The 23,359-nt window shown below is 41.9% G+C and overlaps 1 protein-coding gene across 5 annotated transcripts in view; it reads left to right on the plus strand.

Moving 5' to 3' along the window:
- The window catches only part of GRIP1 (glutamate receptor interacting protein 1), a 305,928-nt gene that overhangs the window by 258,030 nt on the left and 24,539 nt on the right, over positions 1 to 23,359 (plus strand). For 3 of the 5 annotated variants that reach the window (XM_061416571.1, XM_061416572.1, XM_061416573.1), the window contains 3 exons: positions 15,495 to 15,651; positions 17,208 to 17,319; positions 21,926 to 22,159. In XM_061416571.1, coding sequence (XP_061272555.1) covers positions 15,495 to 15,651; positions 17,208 to 17,319; positions 21,926 to 22,159 — 503 coding nt within the window. Of the gene's footprint in view, positions 1 to 15,494; positions 15,652 to 17,204; positions 17,320 to 17,432; positions 17,478 to 21,925; positions 22,160 to 23,359 lie in introns of all 5 variants that reach the window. The other 2 variants (XM_061416574.1, XM_061416570.1) reach the window with 2 other exon arrangements.

The raw sequence follows: 23,359 nt of genomic DNA on the forward strand, positions 1-23,359 counted from the left end.
TCATACTCCTAGATAGTGAGACTCGTGATGTCTGTATTTCTTGACTCTTAAGTCAGGCAGTCTTATCCTGTTGTACATATTCTTTAGATAGTTCTCTCCTTTGAGTTCATTTTTTTTTTTAGTTTTAATGAGGTGTAATTGACAAAATTATATGTATTTAAGGTATGCAATATAATGACTTGATATCCATGTATATAGTGAAATGATTGCCACCAAGTTGATTACCACATCTATCATCTCACATAGTTACCGTGTGTGTGTGTATGTGTGTGTGTGTGTGTGTGTGTTTGGTGAGAAGGCTTAAGGTTTACTTTCTTTGCATCACATATACAATATAGCAGTATGCCAGTTCTGATCCCCAGAAATTATCCATCTTATAAATGAAAGTTTGCATCCTTAGACCCATATCTCTCCATTTCTTCCACCCTCCAACCCCTGGCAACCACATTCTACTCTCTGTTTCTATGAGTTTGGCTTTATTTTTAGATTTCACAGATAAGTGAACTCATATAGTATTTGTCTTTTTCTCTCTGGCTTATTTCACTAGCATAATTTCCTCCAGGTTCATCCATGTTGTTGCAAATGGCAGAATTTTCTTCTTTGTCATGGCTAAGGAATTTCCCTTGTATGTATACATATATCCCACATTTTATCCATTCATTCATTGGCAGGCACTTTGGTTGTTTCCATATCTTGGCTATTGTGTAAAGAATCCAATGACATAGGAGTAAAGCCATCTCTTCTATACAGATTCTATTTCCTTCTGATACATACCCAGAAGTGGGATTGCTGGATCCTTTTTGAGGTCATTTTGATCATTTGTATTCCCTCAGAAAAAATAAAGCAACTCCATTTCATCCAGTTTTTCAAATGTATTTGCTTATAATTACATAATCTCATTTGGGTCTTGTCATTTTTTCTTGGTTTCTATAATTATATTCCCAATATGGTTCTGTATCCAGTGTATTTGTCCTTTTATTCTTTTTCCCCATGATTATATTGGTAGTGGTTTATTTTTATTTAGCTTTTCTTTTGTACAAGGAACTTGCTCTTGCATTTATTTAATTTCACTCTGATTTTTTAAAAAATAAGTCTTTGCTTTTAATTTGATTAACTTTTTTCTGTTCTTCTTAGATTTTGTTCTGCTTATGATTCGTCTGTCTCCATACTGTCTTATAGTTTTCATCAAAGATGATGGTGATTTGTCAGAAAAAATCACCAACATGTACAGACAGTCCGACTTTCCTTGAATGTAGTTAGGGAACACAAAATGGTACAAAGAGTAGCACAGAGCAGGAAACTCAGCAGGATTTTCTCCATTGGGGAAAGAGCAGGGGCATCTTTCTTTTCCATTTGTTTCCTTATCTCTATGAACTCATGTTTCATCTCCTTCAGTAATCCTGCCTTGCCCAGTTTTTCTTGAGCTCTCGTGTCTATCATCTCTTGTTTTATAGAGACATGTATTTTTTTTAATTTTGTGATAAAATATTTGGTCATATTTATCATTTGCTCCATAACAGCCTTTTTCTCATGAGTATCCTTCATCTGTTATTTCTTTGTTTTTCTATTCCCTCTCTCTTTTTGTAATATTAACTTAGTATATGTCTTATAGTAAGTAAGTGAAGTCGCGCTCAGTCCTGTCCGACTCTTGGCAACCCCATGGACTGTAGCCTACCAGGCTCCTCTGTCCATGGAATTTTCCAGGCAATAGTACTGGAGTGGATTGCCATTTCCTTCTCCAGCGGATATTCCCCACCCAGGGATCAAACCCGGGTCTCCTGCATTATAGACAGACGCTTTACCGTCTTATAGTAGTTCCCTTTAAATTATTGCGTATCTTTAAATGCAGTGACTTCTTCATGAATTGAAAGTGAAAAGTGAAAGTGAAAGTCATTCACTCGTGTCTGACTCTTTGCAAGCCCATGGACTGTACAGTCCATGGAATTCCACAGTTCACAGTTCCTGTGATGAGTGCATTCTTTCTCTGCCAGCAGAGGGCAGCACCTTCAGGCCAACCACAATACAGAATTTCTGCCACCCTGCCTCACTAAGAGATTGTCTCTTCCAGTCTGTGGCTCATCTGGAGGTACTCTCAGCCCACCTTGCTGGCTTGGTGCCAAATGGGCTGTAGGGCACTTTCTGCCCACCAGTCATTGCAACCATTCTAGTGTTCCAAACAAAACATTGTTTTGCCTCACGCCGGGGCCCCTGCTTTGGAGGACTGGACTTTCTCCAACATCTCTGGACAGGGACTTCCCTGGCAGTATAGTGGTTAGGACTCCGTGCTTCCACTGCAGGGACTGTGGGTTCAGTCCCTGGTCTGAGAAGTAAGATCCCACATGCTGTGTGTAGTGTGGCCAAAAAAAAAAAAAAAAAGTTTCTGGTCAGAGATGTCTCCTCTTGGCTTCCTAACACCACCACTCATTTGCCTTTCACTGAACTTAGTTAAGTTTCCCTATGCATTATGGTTCAGTATTCTAGGTTTGCTGAAGATAGAGTTTGCATTCTGTTATTTGCCATCCATTTTTGTTTTGAGGTGATTTCTAAGAGAAGGTAGAACTATTTTTGCTCTGCCTTTCTAGCATTGGAGAGTGAGCCAGAGTTCACTCCAGTTCCATCTAAACACTTTGAACATTTCTTGGCAAGTGCAATTGCAAATAATTACACAAATGTATGATTTGATTTTCTCATTTTTAACAAAATTGGGGCTGTAGGAAATAAATTTGGCAGGAAATTATCTGGCTCACTCTCCTATGCTAAAATTGGCTTCCAAAAATCAAATTAATGGCAGGAGCTACAATCACAAAATTGTAGAGTTGAAGATTGATCCTCAAAACTATTTTCTGATTTTAAACTTTATGAATAAGAACCAACATTGCTTAGTTCACTTTTCTAAATTAATAGGAATGTGAATTAATAGCAAATGGAAGATATTTATCTGCACAGTATTGTGGTATTAAAAACCAAGTTGTGTAATATTGGAGTATCCAAACTTTACAAATTTCTCTGAGGTGTAGTTGCACTAAAAATAAAAACTATTATACCAAAATTCCATCAACATTCAAAAGTACCTACATTTGTGAAGACCTATTTTTCATCATGCAAGTGAATAAAATTAAACTCTTAAAACACTAAAATTAAACACCTAAAATTAAACTCTTAATGAAAAAAAATCTAGACTGATTTTTTTTTCTTTTGGCCACACCTCAAGGCATGCAAGATCTTGGTTCCCTGACCAAGGATCAAACCCGTGCCCTCTGTAGTGAAAGCATGGAGCCTTTCTGCTAAACCATCAGGGGTCCCTGACCCCCAGGATCTAATGCCTAATGATCTGAGGTGGAGCTAATATAATAATAATAGAAATAAAGTGCACACTAAATATAATGTGCTTGAATCGTCAGGAAAGCATCCCTGCCCCCCCAACCCCATCCATGGAAAAGCTGTCTTCCAGGAAACTGGTCCTTGGTTCCAAAAAGATTGGGGACTGCTGCCAAGCTGAATTGTATACCTTGTGTTAGTTTGCTTGGGCTGCTGTAACAAAGCACCACATACTGGTGGCTTAAGCAACAGAAATTCATTTTTTTATTGTCTGGGAGGCTAGAAGTCCTTGATCAGGTGTTGGCAGGTTTGCTCTCTCCTGGGGCCCCTCTGTCCTTGGTCTGCAGATGGCCACCTTCTCAATGAGTCCTCACATGGCCTTTCCTCTGTGTATGTGCATTCCTGTGTGTGTCCACATGTCCTCCTCATAAGGACACTCATCCCATGGGACCATGGTCCCACCCTCAGGATCTCATTTAACCTTACTTACCACTTTAAAGGCCCAATTTCCAAATAAAGTCCCATTAGAGCAAGGTCCGTCTAGTCAAGGCTATGGTTTTTCCAGTGGTCATGTATAGATGTGAGAGTTGGACTGTGAAGAAAGCTGAGCGCCGAAGAATTGATGCTTTTGAACTGTGGTGTTGGAGAAGACTCTTGAGAGTCCCTTGGACTGCAAGGAGATCCAACCAGTCCATTCTAAAGGAGATCCGTCCTGGGATTTCTTTGGAGGGAATGATGCTGAAGCTGAAACTCTAGTACTTCGGCCACCTCATGCGAAGAGTTGACTCATTGGAAGACTCTGATACTGGGAGGGACTGGGGGCAGGAGGAGAAGGGGACGACAGAGGATGAGATGGCTGGATGGCATCACTGACTCGATGGACATGAGTCTGAGTGAACTCCAGGAGCTGGTGATGGACAGGGAGGCCTGGCGTGCTGCGATTCATGGGGTCGCAAAGAGTTGGACACGACTGAGTGACTGAACTGAACTGAACTGAGGGGATCAGCTTATGAGTTGGGGGGACACAATTCAGTCCATAACATCCTTCGTATTATGATACAAAGTATAAGACCAGATACTGAAACCTGGATGTGAAAGAAAGAAGGAAGGGCAAAAGGGAAAGGAGGGGAAAAAAAGAAAAATGAAAACGGTTTCCAATTCTAAATAAAAAGAATAATTACTTAGGAAATACATTCTTAATTACTTCTATATTTCAATTTTTAAGCGATTTTGCATTTTAAAACTAGTTTGCAGTATCATACCTGTTAATTTTATGTGCTTACATCATCACTCAATAAAAACAAAGTCTAATTATACTTCTGGCAATTGATTTTTCTGATACCTGGGCTGCCTCATTTATTTTATTCTTGTCATGGCTTTTAAGTTTGGTGTCTAGTGTAAAGGTACATTCCTCAGAGCCTATTAACATCTTCTCAGCTATGGTAACCAGCCTGCCTTTACCCAAACCCGATTTCCCCGAGATATTCTCTATTTTAAATTATGCTGTCATCATCTACCTGCATCAGTTAAGGAGTAGACTCACTTACATAGAAAAGAAAATACAAGGACAGTGTTTAAACAAGATAGTGGGTTATTTTTCTCCCATTGTTGGAAACAGTGTGGGAAGACAGGTAGCCCCACAGTGTTATCAGGACCCGGGCATCTTCCTGCTTTCTACTATCTTAACATCTCTTACTGTTATCAAAAATGTGGGGTCCGGCTGCTTGCCACTTCAAAGCCAATAAACAGGCCAGGTTGGTGGAAAGGAAAGTTTGCTTTATGTCAGATGCTGGCAACTGGAGGGGGTGAGGTTGGATATCTGTCCAAAGGCCAACTCCCCTCCACTAACAACCACTGGGACCAGAACTTTTAGGCAGAGGGAGGGTGCTACATGCAGAAGCGGCACAGTCAGCTCTGACTGTCATCTTCAGATTGGTCATCGGCCATCTGACCAGTGTCATCTTGGTTGTTTTAGGTAGTTAGTCTTCAGTTCCAGGGTCAGATTGTTTCCATTTCTTTGAGGCCAATTCTCAGAATTGTGGCAGCTTATGTCATGGGTATAGTCTGGTCATCATGTAGTTAACTTTTTCCATCTGATGGGGGTGTCAGTATCTATAAGACAGCTCACAGGACATGGCTCAGGTTATTATCTATAGCCCTTGAGAAGGAACTAAAGGTCCTTGACTATGCTTAATGTTGTTGTTCAGTCACTTAGTCACATCTGACTCTGTGTGACCCTGTGGACTGCAACATTCCAGGCTTTCCTATCCTTCACTGTCTCCTGGAGTTTGCTCAAGCTCATGTCTGTTGAGTCAGCCATCCAACCATCTCCTCCTCTGCTGTCCCCTTCTTGTCTTGCCTTCAATCTTTCCCAGCATCAGGGTCTTTTCCAGTGAGTTGGCTTTGTCAGGTGGCCAAAGTATTGGAGCTTCAACTACAGCAGCAGTCCTTCCAAGGAATATTCAGGGTTGATATCCTTTCAGATCAGATCAGTCGCTCAGTCGTGTCCTACTCTTTGCAACCCCATGAATCGCAGCATGCCAGGCCTCCCTGTCCATCACCAACTCCCGGAGTTCACTCAGACTCACGTCCATCGAGTCAGTGATGCCATCCAGCCATCTCATCCTCTGTCATCCCCTTCTCCTCCTGCCCCCAATCCCTCCCAGCATCAGAGTTCCTTTAGTATTGACTAATTTGATCTCCTCGGTGTCCAAGAGACTCTCAAGAGTCCTCTCCAGCACCACAGTTCAAATCCAGTAATCATGTACAGATATGAGAGTTGGACCATAAAGAAGAATGAGGGCCAAAGGATTGATGCTTAATGACTACATTATTATTGTTTGGCCTCTTTTTACTGTTTTCCTTTGTTTCTGCATGTTCTCATTTCTCTGATTAAACTTATTCTTTGACTACAGTTTTCCACAGACAAAAGACAGGCAGAGGACATGGGGGTGGCGGGGAGGGATGTGCCAAGAACCATAGGGTGCTGCTCTGCTTCGTTCATCTCTCCATTCACCGCCATTGCCTTTGTTATAAAGCTTCATCAGGCTTGAAACAGGTATTTCCTCGATCATCTTACTTTGAGCATCTTACCATTCTGTATTACTATCAGTGAGCTTTAGAGAAACTAAAACAATCAGTTAAATTAGTTCAGTTGCTCAGTCGTGTCCAACTCTTTGCGACCCCATGAATTGCAGCAAACCAGGCCTCCCTGTCCATCACCAACTCCCAGAGTTCACTCAAACTTACATCCATCGAGTCAGTGATGCCATCCAGCCATCTCATACTCTGTCGTCCCCTTCTCCTCTTGCCCCCAATCCCTCCCAGCATCAGAGTCTTTTCCAATGAGTCAACTCTTCGCATGAGGTGGCCAAAGTACTGGAGTTTCAGCTTTAGCATTATTCCTTCCAAAGAAATCCCAGGGCTGATCTCCTTCAGAATGGACTGGTTGGATCTCCTTGCAGTCCAAGGGACTCTCAAGAGTCATCTCCAACGCCACAGTTCAAATCATCAATTCTTCGGCACTCAGCTTTCTTCACAGTCCAATTTTCACATCCATACGTGACCACTGGAAAAACCATAGCCTTGACTAGACGGACCTTTGTTGGCAAAGTAATGTTTTGAGTATGCTATCTAGGTTGGTCATAACTTTCCTTCCAAGGAGTAAGCGTCTTAATTTCATGGCTGCAATCACCATATACTGTGATTTTGGAGCCCCCAAAAATAAAAGTCTGACACTGTTTCCACTGTTTCCCCATCTATTTCCCATGAAGTGATGGGACCGGATGCCATGATCTTCGTTTTCTGAATGTTGAGCTTTAAGCCAACTTTTTTACTCTCCTCTTTCACTTTCATCAAGAGGCTTTTTAGTTCCTCTTCACTTTCTGCCATAAGGGTGGTGTCATCTGCATATCTGAGGTTATTGAGATTTCTCCCAGCAATCTTGATTCCAGCGTGTGCTTCTTCCAGCCCAGCATTTCTCATGATGTACTTTGCATATAAGTTAAATAAGCAGGGTGACAATATACAGCCTTGACGTACTCCTTTTCCTATTTGGAACCAGTCTGTTGTTCCATGTCCAGTTCTAACTGTTGCTTCCTGACCTGCATATAGGTTTCTCAAGAGGCAGGTCAGGTGATGTGGTATTCCCATCTCTTTCAGAATTTTCCATATTTTATTGTGATCCACACAGTCAAAGGCTTTGGCATAGTCAATAAAGCAGAAATAGATGTTTTTCTGGAACTCTCTTGCTTTTTTCATCAGCGGATGTTGGCAATTTGATCTCTGGTTCCTCTGCCTTTTCTAAAACCAGCTTGAACATCTGGAATTTCACGGTTCACATATTGCTGAAGCCTGGCTTGGAGAATTTTGAGCATTACTTTACTAGCGTGTGAGATGAGTGTAATTGTGCGGTAGTTTGAGCATTCTTTGGCATTGCCTTTCTTTGGAATTGGAATGAAAACTGACCTTTTCCAGTCCTGTGGCCACTGCTGAGTTTTCCAAATTTGCTGGCATATTGAGTGCAGCACTTTCACAGCATCATCTTTCAGGATTTGAAATAGCTCAACTGGAATTCCATCACCTCCACTAGCTTTGTTCGTAGTGATGCTTTCTAAGGCCCACTTGCCTTCACATTCCAGGATGTCTGGCTCTAGGTCAGTGATCACACCATCGTGATTATCTGGGTCATGAAGATCTTTTTTGTGCAGTTCTTCTGTGTATTCTTGCCACCTCTTCTTAATATCTTCTGCTTCTGTTAGGTCCATACCATTTCTGCCCTTTATCGAGCCCATCTTTGCGTGAAATGTTCCCTTGGTATCTCTAATTTTCTTGAAGAGATCTCTAGTCTTTCCCATTCTGTTGTTGTCCTCTATTTCTTTGCATTGACCGCTGAAGAAGGCTTTCTTATCTCTCCTTGCTATTCTTTGGAATTCTGCATTCAAATGGATATATCTTTCCTTTTCTCCATTGCTTTTCACTTCTCTTCTTTTCACAGCTATTTGTAAGGCCTCCCCAGACAGCCATTTTGTTTTTTTTTCATTTCTTTTCCATGGGGATGGTCTTGATCCCTGTCTCCTGTATGATGTCATGAACCTCCGCCATAGTTCATCAGGCACTCTGTCTATCAGATCTAGTCCCTTAAATCTATTTGCCACTTACACTGTATAATCATAACAGATTTGATTTAGGTCATACCTGAATGGTCTAGTGATTTTCCCTACTTTCTTCAATTTAAGTCTGAATTTGGCAATAAGGAGTTCATGATCTGAGCCACAGTCAGCTCCTGGTCTTGTTTTTGCTGACTGTATAGAGCTTCCCCATCTTTGGCTGCAAAGAATATAATCAATCTGATTTTGGTGTTGACCATCTGGTGATGTCCATGTGTAGAGTCTTCTCTTGTGTTGTTAGAAGAGGGTGTTTGCTATGACCAGAGCGTTCTCTTGGCAAAACTCTATTAGCCTTTGCCCTGCTTTATTGCATATTCCAAGGCCAAATTTGCCTGTTACTCCAGGTGTTTCTTGACATCCTACTTTTGCATTCCAGTCCCCTATAATGAAAAGGACATCTTTTTTGGGTGGTAGTTCTAAAAGGTCTTGTTAGGTCTTCATAGAACTGTTCAACTTCAGCTTCTTCAGCATTACTGGTTGGGGCATAGACTTGCATTACTGTGATATTGAATGGTTTGCCTTGGAAACGAACAGAGATCATTCTGTCGTTTTTGAGATTGCATCCAAGTACTGCATTTCGGACTCTTTTGTTGACCATGATGGCTACTCCATTTCTTCTAAGGGATTCCTGCCCACAGTGGTAGCTATAATGGTCATCTGAGTTAAATTCACCCATTCCAGTCCATTTAGTTCACTGATTCCTAGAATGTCAACGTTCACTCTTGCCATCTCCTGTCTGACCACTTCCAATTTGCCTTGATTTATGAACATAACATTCCAGGTTCCTATGCAATATTGCTCTTTACAGCATCGGACCTTGTTTCTATCACCAGTCACATCCACAGCTGGGTATTGTTTTTGCTTTGGCTCCATCCCTTAATTCTTTCTGGAGTTATTTCTCCACTGATCTCCAGTAGCATATTGGGCACCTACTGACCTGTGGAGTTCCTCTTTCAGTATCCTATCATTTTGCCTTTTCATACTGTTCATGGGGTTCTCCAGGCAAGAATACTGAAGTGGTTTGCCATTCCCTTCTCCAGTGGACCACATTCTGTCAGACCTCTCCACCATGACCTACCCGTCTTGGGTGGCCCCACACGGCATGGCTTAGTTTCATTGAGTTAGACAAGGCTGTGGTCCATGTGATTTGATTGACTAGTTTTCTGTGATTATGGTTTCAGTGTGTCTGCCCTCTGATGCCCTCTCGCAACACCTACCATCTTACTTGGGATTCTCTTACCTTGGACGTGGGGTTTCTCTTCACAGCTGCTCCAGCAAAGCGCAGCCGCTGCTCTTTGCCTTGGACGAGGGGTATCTCCTCACCGCCACCCCTCCTGACCTTGAACATGGAGTATCTCCTCTCAGCCCTCCTGTGCCTACACAGCCACTTCTCAAACAATGCCACTCTCTAAAAGCAAAGAAACAAAACAAAACAAAACAAAAAACCTCTTTTGATGATTCCCTGTTTTAGATGATGCCAAAAATCCTTAGTTTAAAACACCGAGTTATTTTCATTCTAGTCCCCAACTGTTTTATGGATTTCATCTCCTGATAGTCCCTTGCAGTATCTTGTACTCTGCATCTTGAATTTTTCACTCTTCTCTAAGCAAGCTTTGGTTTTTAGTACTTGACAGCACTAGATGTTTCAATGTTAAACAATCCCTGCCTTAATCAGTTCTAAATCTGTTGGGAAATAGAAACTGGAGTCAGCAGTGGATTAAAATATCAACTTTTTACTTTTTATTTTTTGGCAGACTTGGGAGTTTTTAGAAAAGCTGAATTGAATGTACAGCCAGACTCAGGATTCTTATTTCTCTACCCCACCCCAGGTCTGATGTTGGGACTTTAATAAGTGGGAAATCAGATCTATGAAGGCTTCCCTGGTGACTCAGACAGTAAAGAATCTGCTTGCAATGCAGGAGACCCGGGTTCAATCCCTTGGTCGGGAAGATCCCCTTGAAACAGGAATGACGACCCACTCCTATATTTTTGCCTGGGAAATCCCATGGACAAGAGGGGTCACAAAGAGTTGGACACAACTGATTGACTAACACTTTCACTTTTCAGATATACGAAGCAAACTGTAACCCCAGCTTGTCAGTTGGATTTGACTTAGTTGAATAGAACTAAAAACCCTGATATCAGAGTGACTTAAATCATAAAGAAATAGGCATTTCAGAGCTAGTATATAACTCCACAGTGTCATGAAGGACCCATGCTCTTAAGTATTTCTTCTCTAATATGCCTAGCACTTGGTTTCCATCCTTGGGTTCACTCCATGGCCCAAGATAGTTGTTGGGGCTGCAGCTGTTTCTTCTACATTCCATCTACATTCCGGGCAGCAGAAAAGAGGGTTGTAAGGAGTCCTTCCAGAAGTTTCATTTACATGTCATTGGCCAGAACTTTTTACATAGTTAAATTACACTTAACTTTAAGAGAGGCTAGGAAATAAGTCTTTCCCTGAGCACCCTCAAAATATGCACCCTCAAAACTGGTAAAAAGATGAAAAGAAGAGTGGATGTTTGATAGGCAACTAGTAGTCTGCCACAGCCATAGCTGCAGTCTTGGCCTCCTGCCACCTTTGAGCTCAATGAGCCTCAGGAGTGGAACTCAGGTTGGCTTACCTCATGGTGCTACAGCAGTGGGAGAGAATGAGTCCGAGGAGAGCCGGAAAGGGCCCAGGGTTACATTCCCAGGGCTCTTTTCCAGAGCTGGACCAATTGGGTAAATCGATGCTCATCCTCTGGGGAGGAATAAGTACAGATGGTTAGAGGGACCAGAAGATCCCTGGACTACTGCTCACGCCTTGAGAGTGAAGCAGGCACCCTCTGGCGGACCATAAGCCTAGGCAGCAAGGTCTACCGTGAGGGCACCTCTTCAGTCCTCCTGCTCCGCTTCTCCTGCTCAGCTTCCCCTGTGCTTCCACTGGTGAATGCGCACTTAGCCTAAGTCCCAGCTCCTATGTTGCCGTTCCATTGGCACCCTTCATGACCTGCTTTCTGATCCCCAGACAGATCTCTATTCTTTTCTATCAGTGTGTTCAGATGGAAAGGGTAACAATTCTCACATGCGTATAGAACTCTCACTTCCTATCTCTGCCTGTTTCTCCTCCTCTTTCTCCCAAAGCTATACTAAACTGTGCATTTTTTTGAAGACAAGAACCTGGTTTTATTATCTTTGCATTTCAGCTCCTCCTGCTGAAAGCCTTAGAGGTGCTGGTGCATGCATGCTGGCTAAGTCACTCCAGTCGTGTCCAACTCTTTGCAACCCCATGGACTGTAGCCCACCAAGCTCCCCTGTCCATGGGATTCTCCAGGCAAGAATACTGGAGTGGGTTGCCATGTCCGCCTCCAGGGCATCTTCCTGACCCAGGGATCAAACCCACGTCTCTTATGTCTCCTGCGTTAGCAGGCGAGTTCTTTACCCCTAGAGATACCTGGGAAGCCCCTGGAACATTTACTAAGTCAGAAATGCTGATTTCCTTCTTTCCCTGTTTTATAATGAGACTGAGATCTTGACAAATTGAGTTGCTTAGTAAATAATAAAAGTAATAGACATTAAATGAGGTTTCATTAAAACATCATTGTGTTCCAGGCATGTCCATGAGTGTTTATGTGTATTATTCTCCTCATTTTTCATATCAACCTGGTGAAGCATGTGTCACTATCCATGTTTTAAATGGAGGCAAATTGGCCAAGACTGCAGAGCAAGCAAGTGGAAAAGCTGGGATTTAAACCTGGGTTTTTCTTACTTCATTCTCTGTGCTAGCATAGCATGGACAAGACCAGGTCTTCTAAGTTTATACCTAAGCCCCAAATATTTGAATTGTGTATCCCCTTTTCATGCCCTGCTTTGTTGTAACATGATAATCCTTTAGATAATCAAAGAAGACTTGTCCAAAGACAAGTCTTCTTTGATATACACAGACATGCCTTTTTGTAGGGAGGGGCATTTTCCTAGTAATGATGCTTCATATCTGCTCAAGCCCATCCTTACAATCTTGCTCAAATCACCAAGAACTACTTAACATCAATTGGAAGAAAAATCATAAAGTTAATCTGCTCAGTTTAAAACATGTTGGAATTTCCCTTGGGAACTGAATCGTCATACGGGTTAATGCCTGTCAGAAAAGGATGCCCCTGGGAGGACATCACCATTTAGCATTTTGCTCTTAGCAAATTTAAAGCCTTTAGGGGAAGTGAGGTGTGGACTTACTTCCCCTAACTCTTTTTAAGAGATGTCACATATTTGGGCATCAGTTTATTTGCTTCCCTGGTGGCTCAGAGGTTAAAGTGTCTGCCTCCAATGCAGGAGACCCGGGTTCCATCCCTGGGTTGGGAAGATCCCCTGGAGAAGGAAGTGGCAACCCACTCCAGTATTCTTGCCTGGAGAATCCCATGGACAGAGGAGCCTGGTGGGCTACAGTCCACGGGGTCGCAAAGAGTCGGACACAACTGAGCGACTTCACTTTCTCTCTTTCACTTATTTGCTTCAGAAGATGGATAGCCTGGCAGAGGGAGCAGGTGAAATGTAGTGTTGCCCCATCACTCCCCTTTAAGAAGAGACTCAAGGGTTCCCGTAATTCAACACTTTGGACAGAAAACTGAACATTCATCATGCAAAACTTCTCCCCAAATGTCTAGCCACACTTGCAAGTTACCCAGGAAAGAAAATGAGATATGGAACTGTAAATATTGCCTCTGCGCTGAGGACTTCTGATGCTTGGTTTCCTAAAACAGGAGATGCATCGGGTATTTCCATGATGCGGCTGTGGGCTTTCCTGTATGGTGGAGGTTAAATCCTCTTGATCAAACAGCATTATCCTTGGACGTCCCGCTTTCTCTGGGCTCTAACTAATAGTAAGGATAGCATTATGGTACTAAACCAGTAGAGGGAAAGTGAAGGGGGGAGACGAAACAAAGGAATGGCATGCAGATTGTCATCTCATGTTGTTGGGTCATTTAAATGAACGTGAACTTGTGGCTCTAGGCCTGTTTGCTAGATGATGTGTTTTAAGCACAGTAAGAAATAAGTGTTATATTGCAACCCGGTACACACATGTGGGCTTCCCAGGTGGCTCAGTGGTAAAGAATCCACCTGCCTGTGCAGGAAACACAGGAGACGCAAGTTCAATCCCTGGGTCAGGAAGATCCCCTGGAGGAGGAAACGGCAACCCACTCCAGGATTCTTTTCTGGAAAATCCCATGGACAGAGGAGCCTGGCAGGCTACAGTCCATGGGGTCACAAAAAGTCAGACATGACTTAGCGACTGAACACAGAGCACACACACACGTAAGCAGAAGTCACGTACGGTGGTTACAGCAGACCCTACCTCACACTTAAAGGTTGTCATCCTAACTTTTCCCTCCCCAAATTATGATACATACAAAAAAAACGTGATTTCTAGTCTGTGGTAAATATGCTTTAAATATATTCTTGTCAAAATATGAAGCCACAGATTTAGCTCATATTTGTAGGAAATTGTCTATTATATAACCTGATTGTCAAAACCATTCCTCACTTTCTCATCAAGCTAATCAGACTTAAGTCCCTTCAGAAAGGAAGTCAGTCTTTGTTTTGCAGGTCAAATAAACATCAGAATGTGCACCTCCTTACCCTGACAACTGTCCTGAATTCTAATTCTGAGACGCAGGGAGATAGATGGATGAGAGGGGTTAAAAGCTTTGCACTGAGTTGGTGCCTGGTTGAAATAAGGCTCCGCTCCAAGACCTTCCCTCAGGACCAAGCCTTTCCCTAATTATCTATCTCTCGACTGATGTCTGGGAGCTTTTATATCCCACGGTCAAGCTTGTTCAAAGATTTGATATGGATGAGAAATATGCCTCTCATTTGTAAAGGGGCAGGAAAACAACTGTGAATTGGGAAGTAAGAAGGGAGCCTTGACTGATCTTAGACATCCCCCTCTCCCCCCAGAGCTTTCTCAGTGAGGTCGTTTTAGGAAGACCTGCCTGTGGAATGGGAGGATCTGATTCTCCTAAAATTAGGACTGGAACCCCCGGGAAGGTTTGCAAGTACCAACTAGGTCCTCAAATGAAAATAACAAATACCTACCTTCAAAGATAATTATGCAGAATCAATAAGGTGATACAAATGAAGGACTTTTAATCATTTTATTTATTTATTTATTTTTGGCTGTGCTGGGTTTTCATTGCTGCGCAGGCTTTTCTCTAGTTATGGCAAAATAGGGGCTACACTCCAGCTGCAGTGCACAGGCTTCTCATTGTGGTAGCTTCTCTTATTGCAGAGCACGGGCTCTAGGGCAAAGCGCAATAGTTACTGCGCATGAGATCAGTTGCGCCATGGCATGTGGGATCTTCCCAGATCGGGGATCGAACCCATGTCTCCTGCATTGGCAGGCGGATTCTTTACCACTGAGCCACCAGGGAAGCCCCAAGTAAAGGACTTAATGAAGCTCTGGGTGCATAGTTAACGCCTGCTCTGGGTTTAGTATCATTGCTGTTGCTATAGTTAATCTACCCCTCTACTAATAGTGCAGATGAAGTAATCCTCAGCCCCATGCCTAACATCTGTGGGCCCCAGCCAGTTTTTCTGTGCTCGGTCCACACCCTGCAACCAGCACCCCTTGGTGACTCCTTGGACCTAGAACCCACCTCTGGTGGCAGATTCCACTCCCAGAAAGACAGACTTGGGTAAGAAGCCCTCTTGCACCCTGCAGGTGGACACAGGGTATCTGGGCAGGCAAGTCAGGGTTTTGACCTCCTGGAGCTTGCTCTAGAAAGGGCTGGATACAGGTTTTGATATATCCCCCCTCCTAACAGATTTCTCAGCTGGACAGGGGAGGGCAGGAGCCCTGTATATAATCAATTGGGATTAGACATGAGTGTGTCTTTAATGTAAGAATTAAGTGTTGTCTTGATGGCCTTAATGATCCCAAATTCAGTTAAAGTCAGACCCCTTGAATAAACAAATGGAAACTACAGAAAAAAGACAAGTTACTAGATAATGAATGCCTTGTTTTCATTGCAGGCACTGGCTTTCAGGCCTCAGGCTACAACTTCAACACCTATGACTGGAGAAGTCCCAAACCAAGAGGCAGTTTGTCCCCAGTCACTAAGCCTCGAAGCCAGACTTACCCAGATGTGGGACTAAGTAATGAAGAGTGGGACCGGTCCACCGTCAGTGGGTAAGGTTTTCACCAAGTGCTGCCCTGTCCCAACTGCTTCCGGGTCATTTGGGCTGGATGTGGACTTCTGTACTTCCTGTGGCACCTCCTGCTCATGTTGGAAGGGTTCATGAAGCCACTGTCACTGTCCATGCTGGCCCCATGGCTGATTCAAAGACTTGAGCCTGCCCAGCAGGAATCTGGGCTCTACCACACACACGTTTCCCCAAATGAGAACAACAGTAGTACATGAGGAAAATCTCCTTCTATAAACCATGCCCTCACTCTGTGACTGGTTCCCTCTCCTTTCACTTAGAAGGTGGTTTCACACTGTGTGTGTGTGTGTGTGTGTGTGTGTGTTAGTCGCTCAGTTGTATCCAACTCTTTGCGACCCCAGGGACTGTAGCCTGCCAGGCTCTTCTGTCCATGGGATTCTCCAGGCAAGAATACTGGAGTGGGTTGCCATTTCCTTCTCCAGGTGATCTTCCCGACTGAGGGATCAAACTCAGATCTCAGGCATTGCACGTGGATTCTTTACCATCTGAGCCACCACAGAAGCCCAGCTTCACATAAAATTACATGAAAAAAAAATTTTTTTTAACTGAGGATTTGATATTTTTAACTGAGACTCTATTTTAGCAGTGTGTTCCTTACCAAAAGATTTTAAGGAAACTCATAAATCTGATAGCATTTAACTGATCTATACTGATGTACGGGGAAAACGTTTTTCTCTCTCAAGGAACAGTTTGATTTCTTCTTCCCTTCAGATAGGGTAGCTGAAAGATATCCCCACCAGTGCCATGTTGACGCAACTCACTCAGCAATATCCGTGAACTCAGTTAGGAAGACCATGGTCTTTCCAGTCTTTGAGACATTTTTAATGCCCTACAGTGTCTTTCTGTTAGAACTGGCCTGACTTGGAGGCCACAACTGAAAGAAAGCCAGATCCAAAATGAATCTCTATTTTGTGTGTGAGATGAAGGGGAGGGAGATTCTGGATCCAAATAGATGTGTATATATATAGGCTTCCCAGGTGTGGTGCTAGTGGTAAAGAACCCACCTGCCAATGCAGAAGACATAAGAGATGAGGGTTCAATCCCTGGGTCAGGAAGATCGCCTGGGGGAGGGCATGGCCACCCACTCTGGTATTTGTGCCTAGAGAATCCCATGGACAGAGGAGCCTGGCAGTCTACAGCCCCTGGGGTCACAAAGAATTGGACACAACTGAAGCAGTTTAGCACAGCATGACACACATGTGCGCACACACACACACACACACACACACACACACACGTATGTATTTGGGCTTCCCAAATGGTGCAAAGAATCTGCCCGCAGGAGATTCAGGTTCAATTCCTGTGGTTGGGAAGATCCCCTAGAAAAGAAAATGGCAACCCACTCCAGTGTTCTTGGCTGGAGAATCCCATGGACAAGGAGCCTGGTGGGCTACAGTCCATAGGATTGCAAAGAGTTGGATATGACTGAGTGACTGAACACACACACACACATGTATATAAATGGATATATACATATATATCTGGCAAGGTCTTAACCAAGACTGTGCTTTTGGACAGCAGTTTCACAGGGGCTCCCGACAGTACCGAGGCCGAGCAAGAGGAGAACTTCTGGTCCCAAGCGCTGGAGGATCTGGAAACCTGTGGACAATCCGGGATTCTGAGAGAACTCGAGGTAGCCTCGGTCCTGCCACTTACTCTCATTGTTTCTACATTCATTTTTTTTGGTCCTTTTGAGTTGGCATTGGTCACACCAGTTCATTTAAAAGCTTTAACCCCTTTCCACAGGAGAAAGCTGACAGGCGTGTGTCTTTGAGAAACATGAATCTCTTGGTAGCTACCCTTTCTGTTTATATTTTTGCTTGTGAAGCTGCCTTCCCTGCCCCCTTGCCTTTCGGACAGTGATTTGATTTTATCCAATGCAGTTACAAGTATTTCTTTCCCCTTTCTGCCCCCACCCTGAGCTTACTGACCTGTGGCTTCTCTGCCATCGCTCCTTGCTAACCCTGACTGCCCCTGTTTGCCACCGGATCGCTCAGGCGAGCTCAGTCTCAGCAGTGGCGTCTCTCATTCTCTGATTTGCTTTAGAAAGGTTTCTTTGGCATGTTTTCATTTGTACCTGGTAGAGACGTTAATTTGATCGTGAAGAGGAACATAAGAGGAAATTTGATTTTACTTCATTTTGCCCTTAAAGTAGATGACAATGCGGCTGGTAGAAAAAAGGCCAGTCTGTTTGATCAGCAGCCAAAATATTACAGAGTACATTGCTGTTAATTGCAAATCCTGCTTCTGTGCTAACTTAGTGTGAATTCAAGGACTTGCAGAGAGATGGAGTATAATAGCAGAACTCCTGGGGAGTTCTTTAATCAAAGCCGTAAATTTGCTGACAGTGTTCACACTTTGGTCTGGGAAGTCCTGGACTGTTTCCTTTTATGTTCTTTTAAATTTTCTGAGCTGTAAAAAAGAAAGTGGCAAAAGTCTCGTTTTTATTTTGATGTCGTATGAGGTCCCCAAGTCACCATAAGGAATGTGAATGGCCTAACTGGGCGGAACTCTTGCAGTTCTAAAATGATGACTCATCTTTATATTATTTTGCTTCTCAGTTGCATGTGTGGATATTTTATGTGACTCCAATGTTTGTGAATCTGCAAAGAGAATTATAAAGAAAAATATTAGTTTGAATTTGTAAACATCATGGTATTACCTGGCATGAATTTCAACTTCAGAGCACAGTTAAAGGACCTGGAGATGGATACTCCTACAAAATGTAAATAAATTAAGATGTTAGCAACTGATTCGTTTTCATGCAACTTTCAAAAAATATAGAATGCTTAAGTATCAGGTAGCTTATTTAAACTTTTACCACTTCCTGTATGGAGAATGATCAGCATTGTACCAAATTGAATAAAGATCTCAGTTCACATTTTTTTAACATAGTACGGCTTTTAAAAGCATGTTTTGGCTTATATGCCTTTTGCATTTTTCATTTTGAAATCTCATTTGAAGAACCCATTTTTCTTCTCATAGCTTCTTCTACATTAGGTATTAACAAAGTGAAGATGATGTAAAAAGTAATACAGTCAGGTTGTGTTTTCACCCAGAAATTGAGTTACCTGATGAAAACAACATCCTTCAGTATAGAATTTATGTTGCAACAGCCAATAGATTTTTTCTAACATCACTTCAGGCAGGTGTGGCCCTTGAAATTACATATCCAGGAAAAAAAAAGAATGGGTTGAATTTAATAGTCAAAAAGAAATAAATTTTTCAACTAGAAAGAATGATTGACAAATCCATAAATTAGAGTCTTATTCACACTTTTAGCACAAGGAATATTCACTTATTAGTTTGAATGAACTCTGATCCCTTGATTTCAAGTGCTACTATGCCAAAAATATTATTGGAGCTAGGTTCCTGCATATGAAATTTATATCTAGCATTAAAAGTTAAAGCACACTATAAATGTAACAAATGTAGAAGATTAGCTAAGATAAAAAATGATTACAATTGAAATGAAAATGAAAATTATACTAGTCATTTTCCCCATTGCTAGCAATAATTTAGGTTCAGCTTTAGGGCTGAAAAACGTACAGTTTTAACAAGAGAGAGAAATTCAAACTAAGATTTTAGACAAGTTACTTAATCTCTTTTATCGGTTATTTCTTCTTTAAAATACAGGGATTATAATGACTAATGCTTATATGACACAACACAGAACATGGCACTTAATGAATGCTCAATAGAAATTATTTTTTTGCTACTTCTTTGAGTAATGAATACTGTCTTAACTATTTTTTCCTTAGTATAACATAAGAAGAATGTTTAACTAAATGTCAAATAGGGAACTTTTGGACATACTCCTTCTAAGCTGTATGCACATCGGTTATCTCACTGATGATTTTGAAAATGTATAAATTACAAATTGTGCAAAATGAAAATCGGTGGTACATACTCGTGAAGCAAAAACAAGTCTTAAGAAACTTTAAATAATTACTTTCTTTTTAGTTTTATATTTGTGTTTTAATTTTAATATTCCTGCAGGGATGTCACTAATTCAGTTGATATTCACTTTAAACAAAGCCATCAATTCATCCTTTGAAAATGTGATCTGAAGACCTTTTGATACTATGTCATTGCTTCCATCAGAATCATTTCTAGATCAGATTATAACTTCTGTTATGGCTAAGGCTTATCAAAGTAGAACAGTTGTCTCCCGCTGTAGTGATCATTTGATTTCCAATGTGCTTCCTGCCAGTCTAATGAAAAATGAGTATGAAAAATAAATGTTAACAAAGCAAATAACTAGTCTAAGTAGGTAAAAACAATAGGTGGATGCTCACCACAGCAAGAAAATAATCGTCTAATGGTTTCAGGAACAGCACATTAAACAAGGAATGATATATGTGAGTTAAGTACCATAAAATAAAAGGATGTCCCATGTTACCAACAAGCTAGTAATAAAAAGGTTTCAATTAAAGGAAATTTATCTGAAATAAACCATGATATGGATAATTCACACTGGATAAATAATAAGGTTTTTTTAATTTACTAAAAAAGCCAATTTTAAATGTTTCAACTTCATACTCGACTGAGAATCAATATAGCCTAGTAGGCAAGAATAAAGGTTTTGGAGACATTGCTAGGGTTGCAATCCCAGACTCTTGGGCAAGTTGCTTCATTGATCCAGGCATCCCCTTCCTAAGTGAAATGAGGAGGTATAATAAGTACAATACTTTATCATATAGAGTTATTATAAGTATTTAATGGTATTCTACATATACACACACATATATGGTACTTAGCACATATTAACACTCTAACTTCTTTTTTTCTTTTTTTTTTTCTAACTTCTTTTTTTCAAAATTATCATTAAGATAACTGATGTAGTCAAGGTATTCGTAAGTTCACTTATTTTGTTTCTTTTCTACATACCTGTGTGCCAATACTTGGCTGTCATTTAGAAATCTTGTTAGTGGCATGTATATAGCTGAACACCAGGTGAAGCTTGGAATTATAAAATCCTAGTGAGGTAACAAATAAAAACTCTACTCACTTTGCAGTGTTCCCTCCTGAGCAGTAATTTTAGATGGTGTGCTTAGCTCATTTACTACCTATGGGACCTTGGGTAGGTCAGTCTCTTTGTGCCTTAGATTCCTCTCCTATAAATTAGGAGGAATAACAGCACTTAACTCATAAAGTTGTTAAATGTGTGCATACATTCAAAGGACTCACATTACACTTCTGTTACCTTTAGCATCAGTATCAATATAAACCACTAGATCATGGTGTAGCCAGTCATATGGCATGCGGAATTTTTTTCGGGCAGATTCGCTGATGCTGGTATACCATTATGTAACTGTTATATGGAAGAATACAGAGCTGGCTACAGGCATATTTGCAGAATTTTAGCATCCAACCATGAGAAATGAACATTCCCAACATGATATTGGTTTCAAATGCTTTTTTTTTCTTCCACTTCTGAGACTCAGTCATTTTTGAGAGCTAATCTTGCCATTTGTTGTGTATTATACAGGACAATATATTTGAAACTGACCACTTTTCAATTCACTGGTAAAATTCAAGTCCCTTTGCTTTTGAGCAAAGGGTTGATTCCAGTAGCACGTCTCTTTGAGGATCTTACACATGGGTCATTTCTAAGAAACAATGACCTACACCAAGTAATGTGGAGACCTAACTCATCTACTGACTTCTCAGGGTGGCCACGTGGCCAAAGAGAAGACAGTACACCAAAGCTAGGCAGGCAACATTGAGTAGGAGCCCTCGCTTTTGTATCAGTAGCCTCATTTCAGCCTGTTGTTACCTACGGGTGGGGCTGGAGGTGCCATTGCCAATAGGGGCTGCCTGATCTCCAGTAAGAAGTTCTTAGTTCATTTCTGTAAGATATATTGAAGGTTGCCTGATAAGTCCCATCTTTAGAGCCCTATTCAGTGGAAAGTTTCTGCTTAAAAATGTAGTTTGCAGTAAGCAGATGTTAGAGCTCTTCAGTGTGCCTCCAAACTGCCAGGGGTGGTATTTGCTTAAATAAACTCAATGGCTTAAGTACTTAAATTGGATTTGTTATGTGCATTGTAAATGTCACTTGCGAAGCATTTTCCCAGACTTTCATGGTGCAATCAGTACCTCCATTCTCCAGCCTTTGGCTATGCCCTGAAGAGACTGTATTTTGACTGAGCAGAAGGAGAAATGTGCTTCATGTTGAGCAGCCAAACCTTCCTCTTACTCGATGGCTTAATTGTTTCTGAAAATTGTCACTGCCGCAGGCAACGATCATGTCGGGGAGCACGATGAGTTTGAATCACGAGGCCCCTTCATCTCGCAGTCAGCTGGGGCGACAGGCCAGCTTCCAGGAACGGAGCAGCTCCCGGCCACACTATAGCCAGACCACTCGCAGCAACACTCTGCCCTCAGATGTGGGCAGAAAATCTGTCACCCTGAGAAAAATGAAGCAGGAAATAAAGGAGATCATGTCCCCAACTCCCGTGGAGCTGCACAAGGTCAGGAAACTCTCTTCTCTTCCCTTGGGGGTCATGTTTCATAGCCATTCTGCTCAGCATGAGTGCCCTGATTTGAGCATGATCATGACACTCCACTGTGGGCTCAGCCGAGGAAAAAAGCCAGAGCTTAAGGGCAGATCATCAGACACCGATGGTTCTCAAAACATGATCTTTGAGAGGTGATCTCATAAAACAGAGAACATTGGCTTTCAAGTAGTGAATTGATCACAGATGTATTTATGGCCAAAATCTTCCTGCAGAAGCTTGAGGTTCTAGTGTCAAGTGGAGCTTCGATGAGTTGATCTGTTATTTCAACTTGATTGGAAGGGGAAAACATTTTCTAAATGCTGTACACTCCTAGCTACACTGATGTTGGAAGGATTAATCATCAATTACAGATTTCTCAGTAGATGGTTATGTTATTCACGGAGTGTAAACTTCTCTTGAGACATAATTTAGATGTCCTTGGTCAGGACAAGATAAGGCCTGGCTATGTTTCATCTCTGCTAAGGCGGTTGCCTCACTTTGCTTCATGGATGAAAACTCACAGTTGCAAACAAAGCTGAGTTCAAGTTGCTGGCAGAGTTTAAACAAGGCAGGGGTAGGTGACAGTACCTGTGGAGCCCAGGGCCAACGAAATCAATGGAAGGGAGGTTTCTCTGGTTTTCTTTTGTAGAACTTGCTTTTTGTTGCAGTTAATACATAAGGAGGTATAGTTAGTAACTGTCTCACTCCATTCTTCTTACAGAGAAGATCTGTAGTTAGTAATCTGTTAACTAGAGATAAGTTATTTGTCTTACCCAGAAGAGCAGATAAATGTCAGGTTAAGAAGGGGTAACAGGCCAACTACTCTCCTTTTCCTCTAAAGACTTTAGTCTCCCTCAGTTCAGTTCAGGCGCTCAGTCGTGTCCAACTCTTTGCAACCCCATGAATTGCAGCATGCCAGGCCTCCCTGTCCACCACCGACTCATCTCCTTACCCACCTATTAAAAGTAGCTATTTTGCTGCTGACAAAGGATATGGTGAAAGAAAGGATTGTGTGGGAGGTTGGATTCTGAATTCCTGTTCCAATCCTGCGTTCATTCTTTCATTACTCATTGATTCATTCATTCAGTACATAGATTGTGCATTTATTTACTTAAAGAATGTATTGTAAATCTCCAAGGAGCACATTGTCTACTGGGAAGACAGTCCAGGAAA

This window comes from Bos javanicus, chromosome 5 (assembly GCF_032452875.1).
Source record: "Bos javanicus breed banteng chromosome 5, ARS-OSU_banteng_1.0, whole genome shotgun sequence".
NCBI classification, from domain to species: Eukaryota; Metazoa; Chordata; class Mammalia; order Artiodactyla; family Bovidae; genus Bos; species Bos javanicus.